Genomic DNA, 22,706 nt, shown 5'->3' with positions numbered 1-22,706 from the left:
CATACACACACGGTGCTGGATTTCCTGCAGAGCTGCTCCTGCAGCTCTCCCGATGTAACTATTGCAAAGTGTGATCGGAAACACGTTCCTGGCACCGAGTCGATGCTCCCTGTGACGTTAGGGGGCCAGGACAGGAGTGAACACTCTGGAAGAAGGCTGGGCCGTGGTTTAAACTGCGTGCAGATTTCTGAGTAGGATAACCATTTGTGTTGCGAGATGGCATGGGTCAATTAGATTGCCTGAAGAGAAGATTAACTTTTTTTTATTGAACTGTAGAGTTAATAACTGCAGCTCCAAATTAAATTGGAAAGTGCTTTGCTCTGGCGGTTGCTATGGTGACATTGAATTTGGGCGCTGAAGACAGAGTTTAAGCAGTGTGATTGCATGCATATTGCTTCCTAATCTACGCTGCTGGGTTTTTTTTGTCATTCTGCTGTTTAATGCGTGGATTAGCTCAAGTAAACAGCTCAAATAGAGGCGGTAGGCCTGGCCATTCTTCAGAAAAAAGTAGTTTATTATCAGGATGCGGCTGTTATTTGTTGTCTGTTACGCTAAAACGGGGTGGTTTTGTTGGACCACTTCAGGGGGGGGGGGGGGGGGGGGGGGGGGGGGGGGGGGCAGCGGAAACCTAATCAGGTTGAAGAAAGATGGCTAGACGGAGCCTTCAGGCGCCTCACACTATTGGAGGGGGAGTCACTGTGGGTGGAATTCTCCCAACTGTGACTCAGTCCCGGAGCGGGGGCAGGGAAGGCGAGAATTTCCTGCTGTAGATGCCGACCGGATGCAACACCTGCTCCTCCCCCCTTAGTAATTATGCATCTGGTGACTTAGGGGTGTGTTCTGTGATGGGGGGGCTTGTTTGCGCGGATCCTATCGTCACAGGTGCCATATTTCAAAGATGCCCAATATCACTGACCTATTGTTGAAGAAAGGAGATGGCTCTCCAGGAACATTCTGAGGCTGGAGGGTGGACCTCCCCGATGACACTGAAGCTGGAAGACTCACCTGTTGTTTGTGTCCTTCCTTTTGAGTTCCCTTTATTCCCATTTCTTTTATTTTTCTTTTATTGTTTTTTTGGACCGTGGCCTCACAGTGGGAATGGACCTTTAAGCAGTGGACTTAAGCTGAGGCGGCCTGTTAGACAGGGCAGTGTGTTCCAGGATTTGTGTTTTGGAGAGGGGAATACAGACTCGTCGGTGGTGAGGGAATCTTAACCAGTTTCGGATGAAGTCAGTTCGGTTGGCTAGCTGGCAATCTGTGAGTTGGTCAGGGTCAGTATTCTGCCTATCAATAGCCAGTGATTGGTTCCTGTGGGGTGTTTCTGAGAGAGTTGGTCAGAGGTGATTAGACCATGAACGAGGAACTCTCTTCGCTGAAGTAAAGGACTGCTTTATTGTTCTAAAACCAGTGAGTGCCTGGCACATTTTTACTGTACAGTTGAAATGATCTTGAATCTACAAAGAAAATAGACAGCCTTGCCAGAGAAAACCTTTTCAAGCTTAAAAGGAAGAAGCATCAAAGCCTGAACTCCTGAAAGACTTTAAATGAAAACCATCATAGTCCATTGGAGATATTTTATACTTGTTACCTTATCATCATTTTTCCTCCCTCTCCACCACTCTTTCCCACTAAGTTGTTTGTGTGTGCGTTTGTGTGTGTAGCTACCTGGAGTGGGGAGAGTTGCAAAGGGGGGAGGGTTGGGTAAGGTGTATTAGGTAGTTTCATTTTTGTCCTTTTAATTATATTACTTTAAAATAATATAAGGTTATTTGCGTGCTGAATTCACAAACCTTGTGACGACAGTTTATTGGACCCAGCCAAGGTCCTCAGGTATTTTAAAATAACATTTAATTCCGCATGTGTTGTGACTCCAGATCAACTGGGGCTGGAATTGACCACACTCTAGTCCAGGGGACCGTGACTCGGTAGATGCTCCCCCACCCACTGCTGTGGTGTCCAGGGTCGCTGCCGACCTCCATCCTGAACTCTGGAGGCAGCCGCGGACATTCTTCAGGTACGTGCCGGCTTTTGCACGTCACAATGTTCCAGACGTGATCTGGACAGGCGTGTTTTCCCACTGGCACTACGGAGAATCGGGCATTGGGGGGGGGGTGGATTCCAGTCAGTTTCACGCCGGCCACCAGCGGGTTTCCTGATTTGCCACGGAAAGCACCAGCCGAGGATTCGTGGGGATTGAATACTGACCGCGACACCAACAGCTGGGGAAATTAGTGTCGCGTGAAGCCGACTTTTGGGCCTCCTGCCAAGTTCACCCTCCCCACCTCCTGCGGTTGGGACCTGTAGGAGGAAAACAGAGTGCACAGACACAGGGTGAACGTGCAGACTCCGCACAGACAGTGACCCAAGCTGGGAATCGAACCTGGGATTCCCGGCTTGGGTATTGTGCAATGAGGCCCAAAAGTCGGCTTCACGCGACACTAATTTCCCCAGCTGTTGGTGTCGCGGTCAGTATTCAATCCCCACGAATCCTCGGCTGGTGCTTTCCGTGGCAAATCAGGGATTAATTAATGATCTTGTCATACAGGATCCTCGAAGGAAGAGTGATCATTGCATGCTTGAATTTCAAATTCAGTCTGAGGGTAATTAACTTGAGTCCGACACTAGTGTTAAAACTGGTGTTAAACACTCACTTTGTAGTCCAGAACTTTAAATATTGCTGAAAAGGGAGACATGCTGTTGAAGCTTTTCATCTAGCACTCATCAGGGCAACCACAAGAATACGAAATTTCAAATGATCACAACAATTTATATCACAGGAGTAGTGTACTGATTGTTTGGAAAGGCGACTCTGATTTGGATACGCGCAATAAAGAGGGCTAAAAGGGGTCATGAAATATCTTTGGCGAACAGGGTTAAGGAAAATCCCAAAGCATTTTATTCGTATGTAAGGAGCAAGAGGGTAACTAGAGAAAGGATTGGCCCACTTAAAGACAAAAGAGGGAATTTATGCGTGGACTCAAAGGAAATGGGTGAGATTCTTAATGAGTACTTTGCATCGGTATTCACAAAGGAGAGGGACAAGATGGATGTTGCGACTAGGGATGGATGTATAAATACTCTCGGTCAAGTTGTCATACGGAAGGGGGACGTTTTGGGTATTCTGAAAGACATTAAGGTGGACAAGTCCCCAGGACCGGATGGGATCTATCCCAGGTTACTGAGGGAAGCGAGGGTCGAAATAGCTGGGGCCTTAACAGATATCTTTGCAGCATCCTTGAACACGGGTGAGGTCCCGGAGGACTGGAGAATTGCTAATGTTGTCCCTTTGTTTAAGAAGGGTAGCAGGGATAATCCAGGGAATTATAGACCTGTGAGCTTGACATCAGTGGTAGGCAAACTGTTGGAGAAGATACTGAGGGAGAGGATCTATTCACGTCTGGAAGAAAATAGACTTATCAGTGATAGGCAGCATGGTTTTGTGCAGGGAAGGTCATGTCTTACAAACCTAATAGAATTCTTTGAGGAAGTGACAAAGTTAATTGATGAGGGAAGGGCTGTAGATGTCATATACATGGACTTTAGTAAGGCGTTTGATAAGGTTTCCCATGGCAGGTTGATGGAAAAAGTGAAGTCGTATGGGGTTCAGGGTGTACTAGCTAGATGGATAAAGAACTGGCTGGGCAACAGGAGACAGAGAGTAGTGGTGGAAGGGAGTGTCTCAAAATGGAGAAGGGTGACTAGTGGTGTTCCACAGGGATCCATGCTCGGACCACTGATGTTTGTGATCTACATAAATGACCTGGAGGAAGGTATAGGTGGTCTGATTAGCAAGTTTGCAGATGATACTAAGATTGGTGGAGTTGCAGATAGCGAGGGGGACTGTCAGAGAATACAACAAAATATAGATAGATTGGAGAGTTGGGCAGAGAAATGGCAGATGGAGTTCAATCCAGGCAAATGCGAGGTGATGCATTTTGGAAGATCAAATTCAAGAGCGGACTATATGGTCAATGGAAGGGTCTTGGGGAAAATTGATGTGCAGAGAGATCTGGGAGTTCAGGTCCATTGTACCCTGAAGGTGGCAACGTAGGTCGATAGAGTGGTCAAGAAGGCATACAGCATGCTTGCCTTCATCGGACGGGGTATTGAGTACAAGAGTTGGCAGGTCATGTTACAGTTGTATAGGACTTTGGTTAGGCCACATTTGCAGTTCTGGTCGCCACATTACCAGAAGGATGTGGATGCCTTGGAGAGGGTGCAGAGGAGGTTCACCAGGATGTTGCCTGGTATGGAGGGTGCTAGCTATGAAGAAAGGTTGAGTAGATTAGGATTGTTTTCGTTGGAAAGACGGAGGTTGAGGGGGGACCTGATTGAGGTCTACAGAATTACGAGAGGTATGGACAGGGTGGATAGCAACAAGCTTTTCCCAAGAGTGGGGGTGTCAGTTACAAGGGGCCACGATTTCAAGGTGAGAGGGGGAAAGTTTAAGGGAGATGTGGTGGAAAGTTTTTTACGCAGAGGGTGGTGGGTGCCTGGAACGCTTTACCAGCGGAGGTGGTAGAGGCGGGCACGATAGCATCATTTAAGACGCATCTAGACAGGTATATAAATGGGCGGGAACAGAGGGAAGTAGACCTTGGAAAATAGGAGACAGGTTTAGATAAAGGATCTGGATCGGCGCAGGCTGGGAGGGCCGAAGGGCCTGTTCCTGTGCTGTAATTTTCTTTGTTCTTCGTTCTTTGATTGGCTTAGGCATTGTGATTGGGAACATAACAAGGAATTGTAGGCTCCCCAGGCTCCTGGTTAATGAAAAAAATGTGCAAGGCTTGAACATGTTTGTAGGGCCCCAGATATAAATGTGCGTCACTTCTAGCAAGCGTAATTGAGCCAAGTTGAGAGCTTGACTAATTCTCTTGAATTGATTGTTTGTGTAGCAATTAGTGTGCTCAGGATTGTTCAGCGAGTGCTGCCCAATCACAGAATCACATCTAACAGCAATGTTTTATTTGGGTATTTTGTTTGAAATTTGGCATTCCTGTGTTGGTCCTAATGGATGCAAGATGCAAAGCTTCAGCAACCTCTCTCTCTTTTCGGTAACTTTGATTGGGCGTCATTCAGTTCAGCTGCAGGCACATCACTCCATTGATAAATACGGCTGTCAGCGTTCAATGCATTGATTCCTGCAGCTGCCACAATTTGCTGTTTGTTGGAACCAACAATTCTACGGACACGTGCTTGTAGGATTAGAATAGCGGTTTTAATATACTCACAACAGAGCCAGCCTGTTAGCCATTGAACTTTCGGTGAACTGGCCGGCTGACCATGTGGCACTGATCTTTATACAGCAGCTCTAGGGGGAGGAGTCCTGGGCGGAGCCAAGGGAGAAGCCCAGCACAATTCTCGAGCATTCCCAGAGCTACTCCCCCTGGCGGTCAGGTAGTGCAACTGCACTTACAATATAGACACATGTAAGATTATAATCCGGTGTGAATCACATTCACCACACTGTTTGATGCATTAATTGATGCAGCCTTTGGTTTTAGTGCTTTAGTTTTTGGTGCAACCATTCGTGTGATGCTCAACTACCAATTGATTTAAATGGTGAAAATTGAAAGAGAAGGAACATTCAAAACAATAAATTAAAGAGTTAGCAGTTACCGTACAATCCCCACAGTGCAGAAGGAGGCCATTCAGCCCATCGAGTCTGCACCGACCCTCTGAAAGAGCACCCAACCCAGGCCCACTCCTCCCACCCTGTCCCTGTAACCCCACCTAACCTGCACATCTTTGGACTGTGGGAGGAAACCGGAGCACCCGGAGGAAACCCACGCACACACGGGGAGAACGTGCAGACTCCACACAGACAGTGACCTGAGGCTGAAATTGAACCCGGATCCCTGACGCTGTGAGGCAGCAGTGCTAACCACTGCGCCACCGTGCCACCCTACAGGTTGGTAAAATTGCCTACGCTAAGTATTTAAATCATCCAGTGAATTGGAAACATTGGTTTTATGTTCCTGTAGGCGGCGACAATTGCCAAAGAGGGATGGTCGCTCATGTAGCTCAATAACTGGTATTGATTAACTTGCTTTTGTGTGGAGGCGTACATGAAATGTGAGGTTGGCAGTGACTAATTCAATAGCGAACAAGTTGACCCAATGTGATCACTCTGTGAAGCTTCAAATAACTCCCTTGTTTCTATGGCTACCCAGGGATTAAAAAAAAGAAAAAAACATTTTTTTTTTCCAAACCCAGCTCCACTGCTGTGTATGGCTTAGATTTAATAAAATTACTGTTTTGAGCAACCAATTACTGAATGGGTATCTGTACTCTCACTGCTCAAACTGTGAACAGTCGGAAAAACGTGCCAGGAAGAGACTTTTCCCCTTTATGCAGCAACGTTACTGCTGGGAAAGCTGGAAAGACGGGAAAAGTGCCGAGACCTTGGGAGCTCAGAAAGAGGAGAGAAATCCACCTGAACTTGGGGCGGGATTTTGACGACTGCCAGCGCCTCACTTCCTGACTTGCCGGAATCGCCTCATAGAATTTACAGTGCAGAAGGAGGCCACTCAGCCCATCGAGCCTGCACCGGCCCTTGGAGAGTGCGCCCTACTTAAGCCCTATCCCCTTTATCCTCCCCAACCTTTCTGGGCACTACGGGCAATTTAGCATGGCCAATCCACCTAACCTACACATCTTTGGACTGTGGGAGGAAACCGGAGCACCCGGAGGAAACCCACGCAGACACGGGGAGAACGTGCAGACTCCGCACAGACAGTGACCCAAGCTGGGAATCGAACCTGGGGCCCTAAAGCAACTGTGCTAACCACTATGCTAACCACTGTGCTACCGTGCTGCCCCGGTTAAAAAATATCTCTAATTGCACAAATTTTATTCTGGGGTGGGAAGGCAGGTCTGGGATAGACGTGGAAGCTGAGCGTAGGTGATCATGGGGGTGGACGAATGCCAATGTGGGAAGCCTGCCTTTTAGTTCTCTGGAACTTCATCCCAATTATTTTAGGAGTTGTTAGGCCCTCCAGCCCTTTCCCCTCCTCCCCCGCCTTCCCCCATCCTCCATGGCCCCTCATTAACCCCAAGCCAACTCAATGCCAACCCACGTCTCCACCCACCCCCCACGGCACTTCATGCCCTCTATCCCACCTCTGCAGGCACACACCTCATATCTAAAATGGGCAGACCTCAGGAACCATGTGTAAATAAAAAAAACTAACTTCTAATGATCTACTGCAGCTCTCACTTCTACACACTTCATAGTCAAAAAGCTCTCAATCATAATCCCCATTGGAAGCTTTTAAAACGTCTCAAGTAGTTAATCTCTGACAAAAACAAACATCCAGTCCGATCCCACATCAAAGTCAACAATACTTTATAGTTCCTTTAAGATGTCATTCAAACTATGAACTCAGAAATCCCTGCTGAGATAATTGTAGCTTTTGAATCTCAACCAAGAATTAATAATAGGCTATTAGAAAATGTTAACAAAAAGCTTTATGAAGACAGGTAGCCCAGATGGTATTTTATTTTTTTACTTATGCCTTTCAATCAAGTCCGGGTTTTTTAAACATCACTGACAGCTGCAGCCTGTTTTTTTTAAGATTCCAAAACAGTTAAGGTACAGGTCAGGCACGATCTGATTGAATGGTGGAACAGACTCAATGGGAGGAATCACTTCTTCCTGTACCTCAATTACAGGCCAGACAATGTTAGTACACTGGCACTGTGTGACCCTAGAACCCAGTGGAGATGCCAAACAGCAGACAAAGGCAACAAATTGCATTTATATGGAACATAGAACAGTAAAGCACAGAACAGGCCCATTGGCCCTGGATGTTGTGCCGAGCTTTGTCCGAAACCAAGATCAAGCTATCTCACTCCCTGTCATTCTGGTGTGCTCCATGTGCCCATCCAGTAACCGTTTGAAAGTTCCTAAAGTGTCCGACTCCACTATCACAGCAGGCAGTCCATTCCACACCCTAACCACTCTCCGAGTAAAGAACCTACCTCGGATATCCCTCCTATATCTCCCACCCTGAATCTTATTGTTATGCCCCATTGTAACAGCTACGTCCACCCTAGGAAATAGTCTCTGAACGTCCACTCTATCTATCCCCCTCATCATCTTATAAACCTCTATTAAGTCGCCTCTCATCCTCCTCCGCTCCAAAGAGAAAAGCCCTAGCTCCCTCAACCTTTCCTCATAAGACCTATCCTGCAAACCAGGCAGCATCCTGGTGAATCTCCTTTGCACCCTTTCCAATATATATGGCACCTTTCACATTGTACAGACATCTCACGGGAACATTTTCAAACAAAGCTTAACATCAAGCCACACAGGGAGATATTACAGTTGGTCACCAAAATCTTGATCAACAAGGTAGGTTTTCAGGTGTATCCTAAAGTAGAAATGTGGACAGCTTTGAGGCGGGAATTCCAGAGTTTGGGTCTAGATACTGCAACCGTGGCCATCAATGGTGGGGCAAATAAAATTGGGATTGTGCAAGAGAGACTAGAATTGAGGAAATGCAGTGATCTTGGAAGGGCTGCAGGAGATTATGAAGGCAAGTTGGGGGACTCCAACCCCCACAAAGAAACTCTGATCCTCCCAGGCTCCCCTGCCCACCGCCCAACTTTGATACTCTCCCAAGTATTTATTGGATTCCTGGGAGTTCCTTCAGGGCCTGTTCTACCTGAAATCCTATTCCCCCTGACGATAAGCTACTGCATCCCGTGGGGAAGACCTGGGGCCTCACCATTGAGGCTCAGGAGCTACGATGTCAGTCTGCAAAAGGCCTGCACTGTTTCTCTGCCACATTCACTACGCCCGGAAAGAATTAAAATTGTTCCTTAAGAGACGTAACAGATGTGAGGCTGAATTTTTGTCTCAGAAATGGAAAAGACTGTTTCAGTTCCCAAGCCTGCCTCTGGCGAGAAACTGCTTCATGTCAAGATTTTCACCTGGTCGAGCCCCAAATTGTCATGGAGACAGTTTCCCTGTGCAATTTAAGATGGTGGGTGGCTTCTCAAAGGTGGAGGGATGAACACAGTCCTTTCAGCTTCAGAGAAACACCTGGCTTCAGTGTGAGGTAAATAATTGGTAGGGCGCTTCCACAAGAAGGTACTTTAAAACAAATGTAATTTAAAACCACAAAAAGCAGCCAGGCTAATACTGCTGGAGACGTGAACCCCGAAACAGGGCTGCACCCGCATCCAGGCCTACAGACCTGGAATACTTCATAGCTTCCCAAGGCCGCCTCCAGGCAGTTCAATTGACAACTGTCACATTGGGACTTAAAAGCCGACAGAAAAATCCCTTTAACAATTGGATGTAAAGAGCCTTAATTGCCTTCTGCCTCACAGAGATGGCGGCCTTCCCAAGGCCCTGACCCTGTCTTGGTCTCAAAATGGCCGACGTCCGAAATGGGGCCAGGAAACCTGCACGCCAGATGGCCTTGTAATTTCTTGGCCGCGTTTGGCTCACTCCTGACCTCAGCATGGCCTGTAAACTTAGCCGTGTCCTCTTTAAATGTCCAATAAAAAGTTAATAAAAACGAAGTTGTCAGCAGATATTCAACACAAGCATAATTGCGCAATGCCCTCAGTGCATCATATTGCTCATAGGTAATGATAGTCCCTTTAGAAGCACAATAATTCTGTGGCATTTCCTACGGGTGCATTGCTCAGTCAGGGGCACAGCATTTTGTTTCTACACAGGTGACTCTTTAAATTCCATCTCGAGCTGTGCATGAGGTTCATTCATGTCTAACTGCAGCAGTGACATTTTATGCTTGTTCGTACATAAGAGGCAGGGAAATTCCTTCTAACGCCCACACAATAACGCGCAAGGTGGCTTCAATATTTTCTTTCTCTAGTTTCTAATGCTGCCAGAATTATGATTTGCTATAAGTCAGCCAGAGCACATCTCTTTTCCTCCATTCTAATTCCACACAAGTTGCTTGTTACCCTAAGATTTCCGCTCTCCCTCTGTGCTGAGTTATATTCACTTTGAATTCATACAAATAGCATCGCATACGAAAGGCAGTATTTTCACGGGAAGGATTGTTTGAATGGGGGATGTGTCAATATATGTGACTTTTAAAAAATGATTTCATGGGGCGGCATGCTGGCACAGTGGTTAGTACTTGGGTTACTGTCTGTGTGGAGTTTGCACTTTCTCCCTGCGTCTGCATGGGTTTCCTCTGGGAACTCTGGGTTCCTCTGGATGCTCTGGTTTCTTCCGGGTGCTCTGGTTTCCTCTGGATGCTCTGGTTTCCTCTGGATGCTCTGGTTTCCTCCGGGTGCTCTCGTTTCCTACGGGTGCTCTGGTTTCCTCTGGGTGCTCTGGATCCTCTGGATGCTCTGGTTTCCTCCGGGTGCTCTGGTTTCCTCTGGGAACTCTGGGTTGCTCTGGATGCTCTGGTTTCCTCTGGGTGGTCTGGTTTCCACTGGGAACTCTGGGTTCCTCTGGATGCTCGGGTTTCCTCCAGGTGCTCTGGTTTCCTCTGGGTGCTCTGGTTTCCTCTGGGTTCCTCTGGATGCTCTGGTTTCCTCCAGGTGCTCTGGTTTCCTCTGGGTTGCTCTGGATGCTCTGGTTTCCTCCGGGTGCTCTGGTTTCCTCTGGGAACTCTGGGTTGCTCTGGATGCTCTGGTTTCCTACGGGTGCTCTGGTTTCCTCTGGGTGCTCTGGTTTCCCCTGGGTGCTCTGGTTTGCTCTGGGTGCTCTGGTTTCCTCCAAAGATATGCAGGAGAGGCAGTGGCGTAGTGATAATGTCGCTGGACTTGTCATCCAGAAACCCAGGACAATGCGCTGGGAATGGGTTCGAATCTCTTCATGGCAGATGATGAAATTTGAATTTGATCAAAACTAAAAAACATCTGGAATTAAGTCTGATGAGAACCACTATTGAAAAACTGATCTGGTTCACTCATGCCTTTAGGGAATGGCTGAGTCTTCAGGAATGGGTAATAAATGCTGACCCAGCCAGCGATGCCCACCTCTCATGAACAAATTTTTAATAAGGATCGGTGGATTGGCCATGCTAAATTGTCCTGTGGTGTCACAAAGATGGGCAAGTTAGATAGAATGGGGGTGTTCTTTCAGAAAGTCAGTGCAGACTTGATTGGTCGAATTACCTCCTTCTGCACTGCAGGAATTCTGGGGGTGTGGGTGTCACTGGCAAGGGGAGCATTTGTTGCCCATCCCTAATTGCCCCTTGACTTGAGCAGAGTTCACCCTTACATCTCAAATCCCTCACGAATCAGCCACATTGCTGTGGGTCTCGAGTTACTTGCTGACCACGACATTAGTGAACCAGATTGTTTTTCTACAATAATCCATGATAGTTGTCGTAGTCTCTGTTCGTGAGGCAAGTTTTCAATTCCAGATTTGTTATTTTCATCAGCTGCCGTTGTGGGATTTGAACCCACATGTCCAGAGCATTGGCCAGTTGGGCCTCAGGATTACTAACCAATTTACAATACCATTGATGTGTTCTGTACTCTGGGATAACACAGGCTGCAACTCGATGCAGCTTTAACCAAAAGATACTCCAGACTTTGAAGTTAGTTCAGTCGGATTTATTGAACCAGTAGCACAGTTAGCACAGTTCTCTGTGAGTTAGACTCTCTGCTAACCGAAGTGTGGTTACTCTGTCTGACTGAACCAGACTAGCTCTTAGCCACATGCTGGAGGTGTGATACTGTACATACACCCTAACTCACTCTGTAGATGTTCATCAGTGGAAAGAGGCGGAGTATGAGTGCCTTGTGCCTTTTATAGTGAGATACAACCCCTGAGTGACCTGCCTGCTCATTGGTCATGTCCTGTTCTCTGTGTTCATTAGCTGCCTGTCTGTATATCATTATCTGCATATCGCGACAACCATTACCCCACCATCTCCCCTTTTCATAGAATCAGAGAATTTACAGTGCAGAAGGAGGCCATTTGGCCCATTGAGTTTGCACCAGCTCTTGAAAAGAGCACCCCACTTAAGCCCACACCTCCACCCTATCCCCGTAAATCAGTAACTTCACCTAACCTAAGGGCAATTTTTCATGGCCAATCCACCTAACCTGCACATCTTTGGACTGTGGGAGGAAACCGGAGCACCCAGAGGAAACCCACGCAGACACGGGGAGAACGTGCAGACTCCACACTGACTGTGACCCAAGCCGGGAATCGAAACTTGGACCCTGGCGCTGTGAAGCAACCGTGCTAACCACTGTGGTACCGTGCAGCCCAAGCTTTGTACCCAGCTTAGGAACCTCATTCATTGCATTAAAGAAATAGTTGAATAAACACTCAAAAGGGAAAATACAGGCAAGAACCGTTTACAAAGCTGTGGTTTGGTCTCACCTATAGTTCTGGGCATCTCACTATAGAATATATACATTAACCTGGTCAGGACTGTAGCACAGATTCACCAGACGTTCAGCAGGCTCCAAGGGTTAGATAATAAAGAGAGACTACATAAACTAGGTGGAGGGGTTTGTGGCACAGTGGGTAGCATCCCTACCTTCGAGCCAGAAGCTCCAGGCTTGAGACCCGTCCCCAGGACATGATGGCCAAGGAAGGTGCGTTCATAACGCAGCCAAACAGGTTGAGTGTGTCAACCTGCAAAACCTTCCAAACGCACCAATGGCTGGTGGTAAGAGCGGGAGAGACTCCTGGTCAGCCAAGCTTGATGTGGAGGGGGCCCCCTCAAGCTATGAACCTCTGGCAACAGACTAGCGGCCTGGTCCGGGAATAGCTAGCCATGGAAACTGATGTAAGTCTATCTTAGTGCAGCGTCAGGTGGGAGAAGAGAATGGGATGGATGGACATATAGGTGTGTATTCCCCGGGGTATAGAAGGGCAGGGGACAATTTGATTGAGGCTTTGAGTACTCTGAAAGGATTTTATTGTGAAGTTTTTAATGAGGGAAACAAAGGAAAACAAAGCAGAACAAGGCCAGCGGCGCGGGTTCAATTCCCGTACCAGCCTCCCCGAACAGACGCCGGAATGTGGCGACTAGGGGCTTTTCACAGTAACTTCATTTGAAGCCTACTTGTGACAATAAGCAATTATTATTATGATCCCCTGGGCTAGTGCGTGGTCAATTCCAGACCCACTTGACCAGGAGTTGCAGCACAATAGAAATTAATAAATAATTCTTAGAAAACACCTGAAGTCTTTGATCGTTGGCTGCCCAATAACTACAGTCACCCAGTTTGTAAATTTAAACACAATTAATTTTATTAATGACAATTATAATTAAATATGCACAAATACAACAGATTAACTATTATCTCATTCCTAACCCCCACCTCACCCTCTACACACACTCAGGACAGACAAACACAGAGGGGGAAAAGAGGGGGGTAAAATAATGAGGAAAGGGATGAGAGCATTTATTTCAGATGGTGATCTTCAAGTACACCTTCCTTCAATTTAGGCTTTCAGTTCGAGGTTCCTGTGTTTTCGCTGTAAAGTTTTTACTAGATTAGTTCAGGTTTTCTGGAGAAGCACACAAGAGAAAGAGAGAGCAGATCCTTTCCTCTGCGTCTTCACGACTCAACTGTCTTTCCTTGGTGCTTTGAAACCATCATCCCCCTCGGGCAGGATCCAATCACTGCTTGTTACCAGGCAGAATATGGCCTTTTGGCCAATTCATTGGCCACCAGCCAACCAATCGAACCGAGTCCCACCGATTTCTCAGGTGCCGCAAAGTCTGAGTTCCGCTGTCCGAAGGTTGGCATAGTGCTCTGTTTTGTAACTTTTGAATTCCTCACTTCCCCTGCTCGACTTAAAAGATACATGTCCATGAAGCATCCATGGATCAAAATAGCAGCAAAGATAAAGAAAGGGGAAAAAAGGGAATCAACAGGAAGGACCTTTACAAAAGGGACAAAAATATAAGATTTGGACAAGAGATACAAGGGGAATATGAGGGTGAACTTTATTACCCAGCGAGTGGTAATTTAAAAAAAAAAAATTGTTTCCAAATCAGGGGCAATTTAACGTGGCCAATCCACCTAACCTGCACACCTTTGGGTTGTGGGGGGTGAGACCCACGCAAACACGGAGAGAATGTGCAAACTCCACACGGACAGTCTCCAGTGGTAATGGCCTGCAAGGTGCTGCCTATGAGGGGGGTGGGGAGGGGGGGATGGGGGGGGCAGGATAGGGAGGGGCGGGGGGTGGACCTGGAAATGATCAATGATCAAATTGGACACGCACTCGAGGGAAATAAAGTTGTTGGGTTATGGAAATAGAGCAGGGGAATGGGACTGACTGGATTGCTCTACACTGAGCCAGCGTCGACTCGATGGGCTGAATAATTGCCTTCTGTGTCCTGATGTCGCGATGGCTCTACGATAGAGTTGATTAAGATAAAAATCATTTAGTTGGGGTTTAGAACGTGGAGGGTTGACCATAAAATCAGAGACAAACCGTTTAAGAACAAAGTTAGAAAAGACCTCTTCACGAAAAAGGCGGTAGAACTGTAGAACACTACTTTAGAATCATAGAATCCCTACAGTGCAGAAGGAGGCCTTTCGGCCCATTGAGTCTGCACCAACCCTTCGAAAAATCCCCTACCATATTGCCGTGGCCCCATCTAACCTGCACACCTTTGGACTCTTTCCCTCAAATGGCAGATGCCAGCTCAATGAATCATTTAAAATTTGATACACAGGTTTTTGTGAGTCAAGGGTATCAGGATATGGAGCCAAGGTAGGTGAAAGGAGAGAAGGACATCAATCAGGATCTCTTTCGAGAACATCTCCAAAAGATGTGTAGGTTAGGCAAGGTTACGGGGATAGAGCGGGGGAGTGGATCCAGGGAGGATGCTCTTTCAGAGGGTCAGTGCAGATTCAATGGGTTGAATGGCCTCCTTCTGCACTGCAGGAATTCTATGGATTAATGAACTTTAGAGGCTCCAATATGGAGTTAACACTGGAGTAGACATGATGATTAAATTGTGTTCGGAAATAGAGATAGTTTTAAGTGAGGTACATTTGTGCTGTGGGTGATAGGAATAAACTATAGATTTTGTATTAATGTGTTAAGAAAGAGGAAACCTGGGTTTTTGGTCTCACTTCCGAGAAGGAAGCAACAGTTCGGACCAATATTCTTATTTCCCCATTTTACTGTTTTTTTTCCTTGGGTTAGAGTGATGCCTGTACGTCTGTGGGTTTTGTTTGTATACCTGCATTTTCCTGAGGTTTTATGACCCTTATAAAATGGGGAGCTGTGTTATCCAGTTGGGTAGTAGTATGGAGAAAACTATGATGTTGCCAAGTGTCTTGTGGGTGTCCCTTTAAGAAAGGTTTTTGTCTTATCACATGGCTTCAGTGATGTCATTGTGTGGGTGGAGCTGGGCTGTGGCTCTGGGAGGATTTTTTTGCTTTCGCTTTCACATTTTGCTTCTGTGGACTCAGACAGAGAACAGAAGTTTTTTTTTGGCCTGCCTCTCTATCTTCATTTTAGAAGCTGTTTCCAGACTGCTTGGTAACTTAAACGAGATAATTGTTCTCTGGAAGAAATTCAAATCTGCTGTTTGAAAAGGGGAACAGAGTATCAATAACAACAGTCTGATACCAGTGAGAATGCCGTATGCTGGGCCACGCCTGTGAAAAGGGGTTTCTGGTTTTATTTGGATTGTGTTATTGAATTAGAACAGTTAATGGGAATTCATTAAGGGTTATACATAGATTACTGAAGCTGCGTGGGGTCTTTGTGTTTGTAATTGATAAAAATTCTTGCTGTGTGTGTTTACACAAATGTTAACTAAATTCATAGACTAAAGATTGTTTTGTTTTGATTAAAAGCACCTAAGAAATCTGTTGAATAACACCTGAAAGGCGCAGGCTCTTGTGCTCATCCCAGCCAAATTCAATAAAAAGTTATAGGTCAGGTGAACTCCATAATATACTTTGGAGTTTATTAAACCGTGACACATAATACCGAGCAACAGGGGGCCCACACAGACACCGGGAGAAACAGGAAGCAGTTTTAGTTCAGTTGGAAGCAGCTGCCAGGAGGAGCTGGGAAGAGAGGGAACTGCGGAAAGCAGAGTTCCCAAAAGAACAGGAGAAGGTCCCAGAAAACAGGGAGTGGGACAAAATGGCCCAGAAAGACACTTAAGTTAAGGAACAATGTGTTGAGGTAATGAGCAGAGGAAAAGGTTCCAAATTAAAGAGCGAAAGCTTGCAGAGAGCGTGATCAAGGTAAAGTGGAGTCTTGCGGGGAGTCTGATGATCAAAGAGGCAGCCAAAGGTTGATGACTCCTTACTCTGGGGGGCCTGTGAAGCAGTCACGTTCTGCTGATAATGCTGAGTTTTTGAGAGTGTGTGTGGAAGGCAAAGCTCGAATGCACGTGGCGATCCAAGGGAGAGGAACTTTGAGAGGAGAAACTGAATCCCTGGAAGTGGATCCCTGTTGAAGGTGTCCAAGTGAAAGAGTAGTTTGGGAGGAAATTCCAAGATTAGTTCTTTGAGAGTGGAGATTGGAAACCCAAGTTTAAAGACCAAACTTCTGTGACAGGGAGGAGTTGTTGAGAAACCCATAAAAGTTGCTTTGGGTGGCATCTGTTACTTGGTTTCAGGGTGTAGTCTGTCTAACAACAGGTCACCTGCTGGTACATGGACTGTACTTTCTGTCAACATTAGAGTATGAGATAAATTTTGTAACTATATAGATTCAGGGGCTGGTTTAGCTCACTAGGGGCTGGTTTAGCTCACTCGGCTAAATCTCTGGCTTTTAAAGCAGACCAAGGCAGGCCAGCAGCACGTGTCTGTGTGGGCCCCCTGTTGCTCGGTATGTGCCACGGTTTAATAAACTCCAAAGTATATTATGGAGTTCACCTGACCTATAACTTTTTAATACCCGTACCAGCCTCCCCGGACAGGCGCCGGAATGTGGCGACTAGGGGCTTTTCACAGTAACTTCATTTGAAGCCTACTCGTGACAATAAGCGATTTTCATTCTCATTTTCATTTCACTTTCATAAGCCTCACAAATCTATACATATCTGTAAAGATTCAGTTGGGGTGAAAGAGTTCATCTTTTCTTGTTTAATAAATGTTTATTATATTGTTAAGCTTTCATCAACTGACTCCTGTGACTCTGTTCAGTCGCTGCTCTTCGCGTTTCTAAACAGAAAATAAGAGTTCGGGGGCGGGATTCTCCATTAGCCGATGCCGAAATCGGGGGCGTGCGATTGGACGGAGAATAGCTCCCGATGCCGAAATCGCGGCCGGTTTGACACCAAATCGTAATGCTCCGTCTCCTCGAAAACAGTGACAAGGTGACGCACGGCGGCCGTAGTTTAAACACCGTTTGTATCTCATTAGTGGGCCCCCCCCGCGATTCTCTGTCTCCAATGGCCCGAGTTCCCAATGGCGCGGTCCACATGTGCTCTCAAACATCGTGAGCCTGGGCGTGGTGGTTGGTGAGAGAGAGATAGAGGGCGTACGGACAGCATCCAGCACCGCCACACTTCGCTGACTATCGTGTCGCTGGCCGGGTGGCTTCTGCCAGGGCCGGGGAGAGTGTGTGTGTGTGTGGGGGGGGGGGGGGGGGGGGGAATGGCCAGGAGGTGGGCTGTGGGGTCGGGGTGGACGAGTACGCAACACCATTACCTCAGCCGGCAAAGCAACCATGCAGCCGTACATGCCGCTGACCGCCCGCTATAAACCTGGTGCCCTGGGTCGTATAGGTGACCCCCCCCCCCCCCGGATGCCCTCTGGCCCCAGCCGACCCATCAGCTACTGGTGAGGGGCGAGCACCAGCACCGCGTTAAACACCATCGAACCCCAATTAAAAAAGGGCGCTACAGCAGAACCTGCTCCATTTTTTTGGCCCCGATCAGTGTGTGTGTGGGGGCAGTGGGGGGGGGGAGGGGGGGTTTGTTTAAGCCCGGCTGCAGCTTGTCAACCCTGCGAGTGTCCACCAAACGCCCGGTGAATGTCGCACCGTTTTTCATGGGATTCTATTGTTTTCCACGCTGCACCGGTGCCAGCCCCTCACCAGTCGTGGAATCGGTGCAGGCGCGGCGCCGATTTTCCTGTTCACGGACTTCCCATTGGCGTCAACGCTTAGTCGCAGAACCTGGCCCAGGATCTATCATACCGCCTTCCACCCTGAGATCTGACTTGTCCAGTATTAACATCAGCTGGGATCACAACAATAGTTTCATGAGCTGTCGAGTCACTTCTACATGTGGTTGCGTGGGGAAATGGTGGGGTAGTGGTAGTCTGAGCGGCGTGGTAGCACAGTGGTTAGCACTGCTGCCTCACAGCGCCAGGGTCCCAGGTTCGATTCCCGGCTTGGGTCACTGTCTGTGCGGAGTCTGCACGCCCTCCCCGTGTCTGCGTGGGTTTCCTCCGGGTGCTCCGGTTTCCTCCCACAGTCCAAAAGATGAGCAGGTTAGGTGGATTGGCCATGCTAAATTGCCTCTTAGTGACCAAAAAGCTTTGGTGGGGTTATGGGGTTAGGGTTGATGTGTAGGCTCAGGTTAGGTGCTGTTTCCAAGGGCCAGTGCAGCCTCAGTGGGTTGAATGTCCTCCTTCTGCACTGTAGATTCTAATGTTAGTAATCTAGAGGTCTAGGCCCATTTTTAAAAATTGATTTATGGGATGTGGGCATCGCTGGCTAGTGTAGCATTTATTGTCCATCTTTAATTGCCCATGAGAAGGTGGTGGTGAGCCGCCTTCTTGAACCGCTGCACGCCATGTGATGTAGGTACACCCACGGTGCTGCTAGGGAGGGAGTTCCAGGTGACCCAGTGACAGTGGAGGAATGACGATATATTTCTAAGTCAGGGTGGTGAATGACATGGAGAGGAACCTCCAGGTGGTGGGGTTCCCAGGTATCTGCTGCTCTTGTCCTTCTGGATGGTAGGGGTCGTGGGTTTGGAAAGTGCTGCCGAAGGAGTTGCTGAATATAATAAGTGTTCCAGTAACATGAGAAGTTATTCACAGAACCTGGGCCCATCACCATTTTAATGCAGAACTTTGACATTAGCATTTTATAATAACGTCTGAACTATTATTTATTTATAGCAAGTGCAGCCATTTCAGTGGCGTTTCTAAAGGAGAAGCTGCGTTCTTCTGATATCTTGGGTAAGTCATATCTTCCATAATACATAACCCTTTAGTTTGAGTCACTTGGCTGATTACTGAGCATTGATGCTGAATTACCACAGGCAACCCCTTGGTATATGTCAGGCTGGCCTTTCTCTCTCACTCCACGGGTGGCCCTTATCTTAAAACACAATAAATAATTAGCTGTTTAAAATAAAAAATAAAGGTTACAGTATGACAGACCATGGTCTGAAAATAGAACATTTATATAATCAAGCAGAGTTCCTGAGCAGCCCCATTCGCCTTATTGAGTGGTCAAACTGGAAGCAGTATTTTTCATTCTATCCAGAATATACGACACAGACACAGGCCATTCGACCCAACTAGCCCACTTTATTGTCTTTCCTATGATGTGGGTGTTGCTGGGTGGGCCAGCATTTTGATGCCCCCATCCCTAATTGCCCTTGAACTGAGTGGCTTGCCCACTTCCGAGGGACAGTTAAGAGTCAACCACACATTGTTGTGAGTCGGGAGTCACAATTAGGCCAGACCAGGTAAGGACGGCAGATTTCCTTCCCTGAAGGACACTAGTGAACCAGATGGAGTTTTTTTAACAATCGATGGTAATTTCCTGCTCACTATTACTGGGACTAGCTTTATACTCCAGATTTATTGATCAAATGTAAATTTCGCCAGCTGCCGTGATGGGATTTGAACCCATATCCCCAGTGCAATACCCTGGGCCTCTGGATTACTCATCCAGTGACATAACCACCACTCCCCCACCTCAGTGGAGGGATTCTCTGACCCCGCGCCGGGTCGGAGAATCGCCGGCGGGCCGCGTGAATCGCGCCACGCCACCCCGACGCCGGCAAGCGATCTCCGCAGAGCGGAGAATCGGCGGCATCGGCGCCAGTGTGGTTGGCGCGGAGCCGGTCGTGGGCCGCTCTACGCGGCCAGCCTGCCAATTCTCCAGCCCGGATGGGCCGAGCGGCCGTAAGAAAAAAAACCGAGTTCTGCCGGCGCCGTTCTAAACCGCTCTGAGCCGGCGGGACCTCGCCGTTGGAGGATCGGGTGGGGCCCGTTGGGGGGGGGGGGGGTCCGACCCCGGAGGGGCCTGTGGTGGGGGAGGGGGTCCGACCCCGGTGGGGCCTCCGATGTGGCCTGGCCCGCGATCGGGTCCCACGATCAGCGGGCCGGCCTCTCTGGCTGGCGGCCTCCTTTCCTACGGGCTGGCCCCTGTAATCCTGTGCCATGTTGCGCCGGGGCCGGCACATTGAAGGAGGCCACTGCGCATGCACGTGTTGGCGCTGCGCATGCGTGGATCCCGAGGCGCACAGTTCGTGCCGGGGTCGGCAGCTGGAGCAGCGCGAACCGCTCCAGCGCCGTGCTGGGCCCCTGTTTTGGACATTAAGGCCAATTTATTGTGGCCAATCCACCTTACCCGCACATCTTTGGGCTGTGGGAGGAAACCGGAGCATCCGGAGGAAACCAACGCAGACACGGGGAGAACGTGCAGACTCCGCACCGACAGTGACCCAGCCGGGAACCGAACCCGGGACCCTGGAGCTGTAAAGCAACTGTGCGAACCACTGTGCTACCACGCTGCCTCTTGTGGCAGCAAGTTCCACATCGTAGCCCTCTTTTGAATGACGAGATTTCCCCTGGTTTTCCTGTTGGATTTATTAGTCGCTGGGTGGGATTTTCTGCCCCCGCCGTGGTGTGCTCCGCGGAGGCGGTTCCTCATTGGCCAGTGCCGCCACCTTCTGGCCCCGCCACTCTCACCGTCGAGCCCCAGGGAACCCGCAGGGGAGAGCCGCTGGTGGCCGGAATATCCGGTTGGCAGGAACGGCTGGAAAATTTCCCTCACTGTCTTTATTTCTCATCCCCAGGTTAAGGTTCTCCCACAGGAGGAAAATTTCCTTCCACGTTGATCTTGTCCACTCCACCCATAATTCGAAAGATCTCCACTAAGCCTTCTCTTTTCCAAATCTTTTCTGATCGCTGCAATGTGGCACTTTCCAAGTTATACATCACAGGCGCAGAGAATGGCAATAGTTTATTGTCAGCTGCATATGGATACGATGAGGTAGCGAGAGAGTTAACACAGGTGTAATCGTACCTGATTTTGGGGAATTGGCGGACCTTTGAGACAGGGGACCGTCCAACGCCACCTCTCTGCCTGATCACAATTTCACTCCTCCTTCCGCTCACCCCCCACAGCCCACTGTCATTGTCACTGCTTCCTGCCTGCCACTTGGGAAGTTACAGATCACCCGAGGAAGCAATGGTAAATAACCAATTGCTGTGCTGTCACCCCCCAGAGAAGTACTTGTTGTTGTGTTATGCTTCTTCATGTAGCATAAGCTGCTTCCTTGATGCGTACTCTGACAAAGGAAGGTTCAGACTTGGAGATAGGTTTAACACATTTATTGAACAGTTAACAATTCTCCTCCTTGAGTTCGACTCTCCTGCTGATCTTACTATAGTAACTCAATCTAACTAACCAGTCTGCTCTAAGCCATGCGGTGGGTGTGATGCTTCCTGATCTGCCCCTGTCTCTCTGACTGTCGCATGTGGAGAGAGAGAGAGCATGTGTGCCCTGTCCTTTTATATGGGTAGCCCCCTTGTGGTAGTGTCACCTCTGGGTGTGTCTTGACTGCCCATTGGTCATGTCCTATCTTACTGACCTATTGGTTGAATGTCTGTGTGTCATGATGTCTCTGGTGCTCCCTCTAGTGTTTACTCAGTCGCAGTGTATCTACATTAACCCCTTGTGTATCTACATTAACCCCTTGTGTATTTACAGTGATGCATATCACCACACTTGTGGTCGGCCTACATCTCAGCCTGCGGAGGTAGGCCCGGATTATGACACACACGCACATGGACTCAGACACGCACATGGACTCAGACACGCACATGGACTCAGACACGCACATGGACTCAGACACGCACATGGACTCAGACACGCACATGGACTCAGACACGCACATGGACTCAGACACGCACATGGACTCAGACACGCACATGGACTCAGACACGCACATGGACTCAGACACGCACATGGACTCAGACACGCACATGGACTCAGACACGCACATGGACTCAGACATGCACACACGCGGACACGCACACACGGACACACACATACACAAATGCACACATGGACACACTCATGGACACATACACACTTACACAGTCACACACGAATACACACACAGATGGACTCACATAAGCACGCACACATGTACGCTTGATCTTAGTCATGTGTTTTTGATGTGACAGTGTTTCGTTCTGATGTTTTGGTGCCTGAAAATGTTTGTTTTTTGATGTGAACAGACTAGATTCAACATATTTTGTTTTACATAGAACATACAGTGCAGCAGGAGGCCATTCGGCCCATCGAGTCTGCACTGACCCATTTAAGCCCTCACTTCCACCCTATCCCCATAACCCAATAACCCCTCCCAACCTTTTTGGGCACTAAGGGCAATTGATCACGGCCAATCCACCTAACCTGCACGTCTTTGGACTGTGGGAGCAAACCGGAGCACCCGGAAGAAACCCACGCACACATGGGGAGGACGTGCAGACTCCGCACAGACAGTGACCCGAGCCGGGAATCGAACCTGGGACCCTGGCGCTGTGAAGCCACAGTG

The 22,706-nt window shown here is 48.3% G+C and overlaps 1 protein-coding gene across 4 annotated transcripts in view; it reads left to right on the top strand.

Moving 5' to 3' along the window:
- LOC119972228 (NIPA-like protein 2) overlaps nucleotides 1–22,706 on the top strand; it is a 178,723-nt gene that overhangs the window by 113,819 nt on the left and 42,198 nt on the right. For all 4 annotated transcript variants that reach the window (XM_038808606.1, XM_038808607.1, XM_038808609.1 and 1 more), the window contains one exon: nucleotides 19,024–19,083. In XM_038808606.1, the coding sequence (XP_038664534.1) occupies nucleotides 19,024–19,083 (60 nt within the window). The remainder of the gene's footprint in view (nucleotides 1–19,023; nucleotides 19,084–22,706) is intronic.

Source organism: Scyliorhinus canicula, chromosome 10 (assembly GCF_902713615.1).
Source record: "Scyliorhinus canicula chromosome 10, sScyCan1.1, whole genome shotgun sequence".
NCBI classification, from domain to species: domain Eukaryota; kingdom Metazoa; phylum Chordata; class Chondrichthyes; order Carcharhiniformes; family Scyliorhinidae; genus Scyliorhinus; species Scyliorhinus canicula.
Note: the sequence above shows the minus strand (reverse complement) of the source record. Positions and strands in the feature narration are given on the sequence as shown.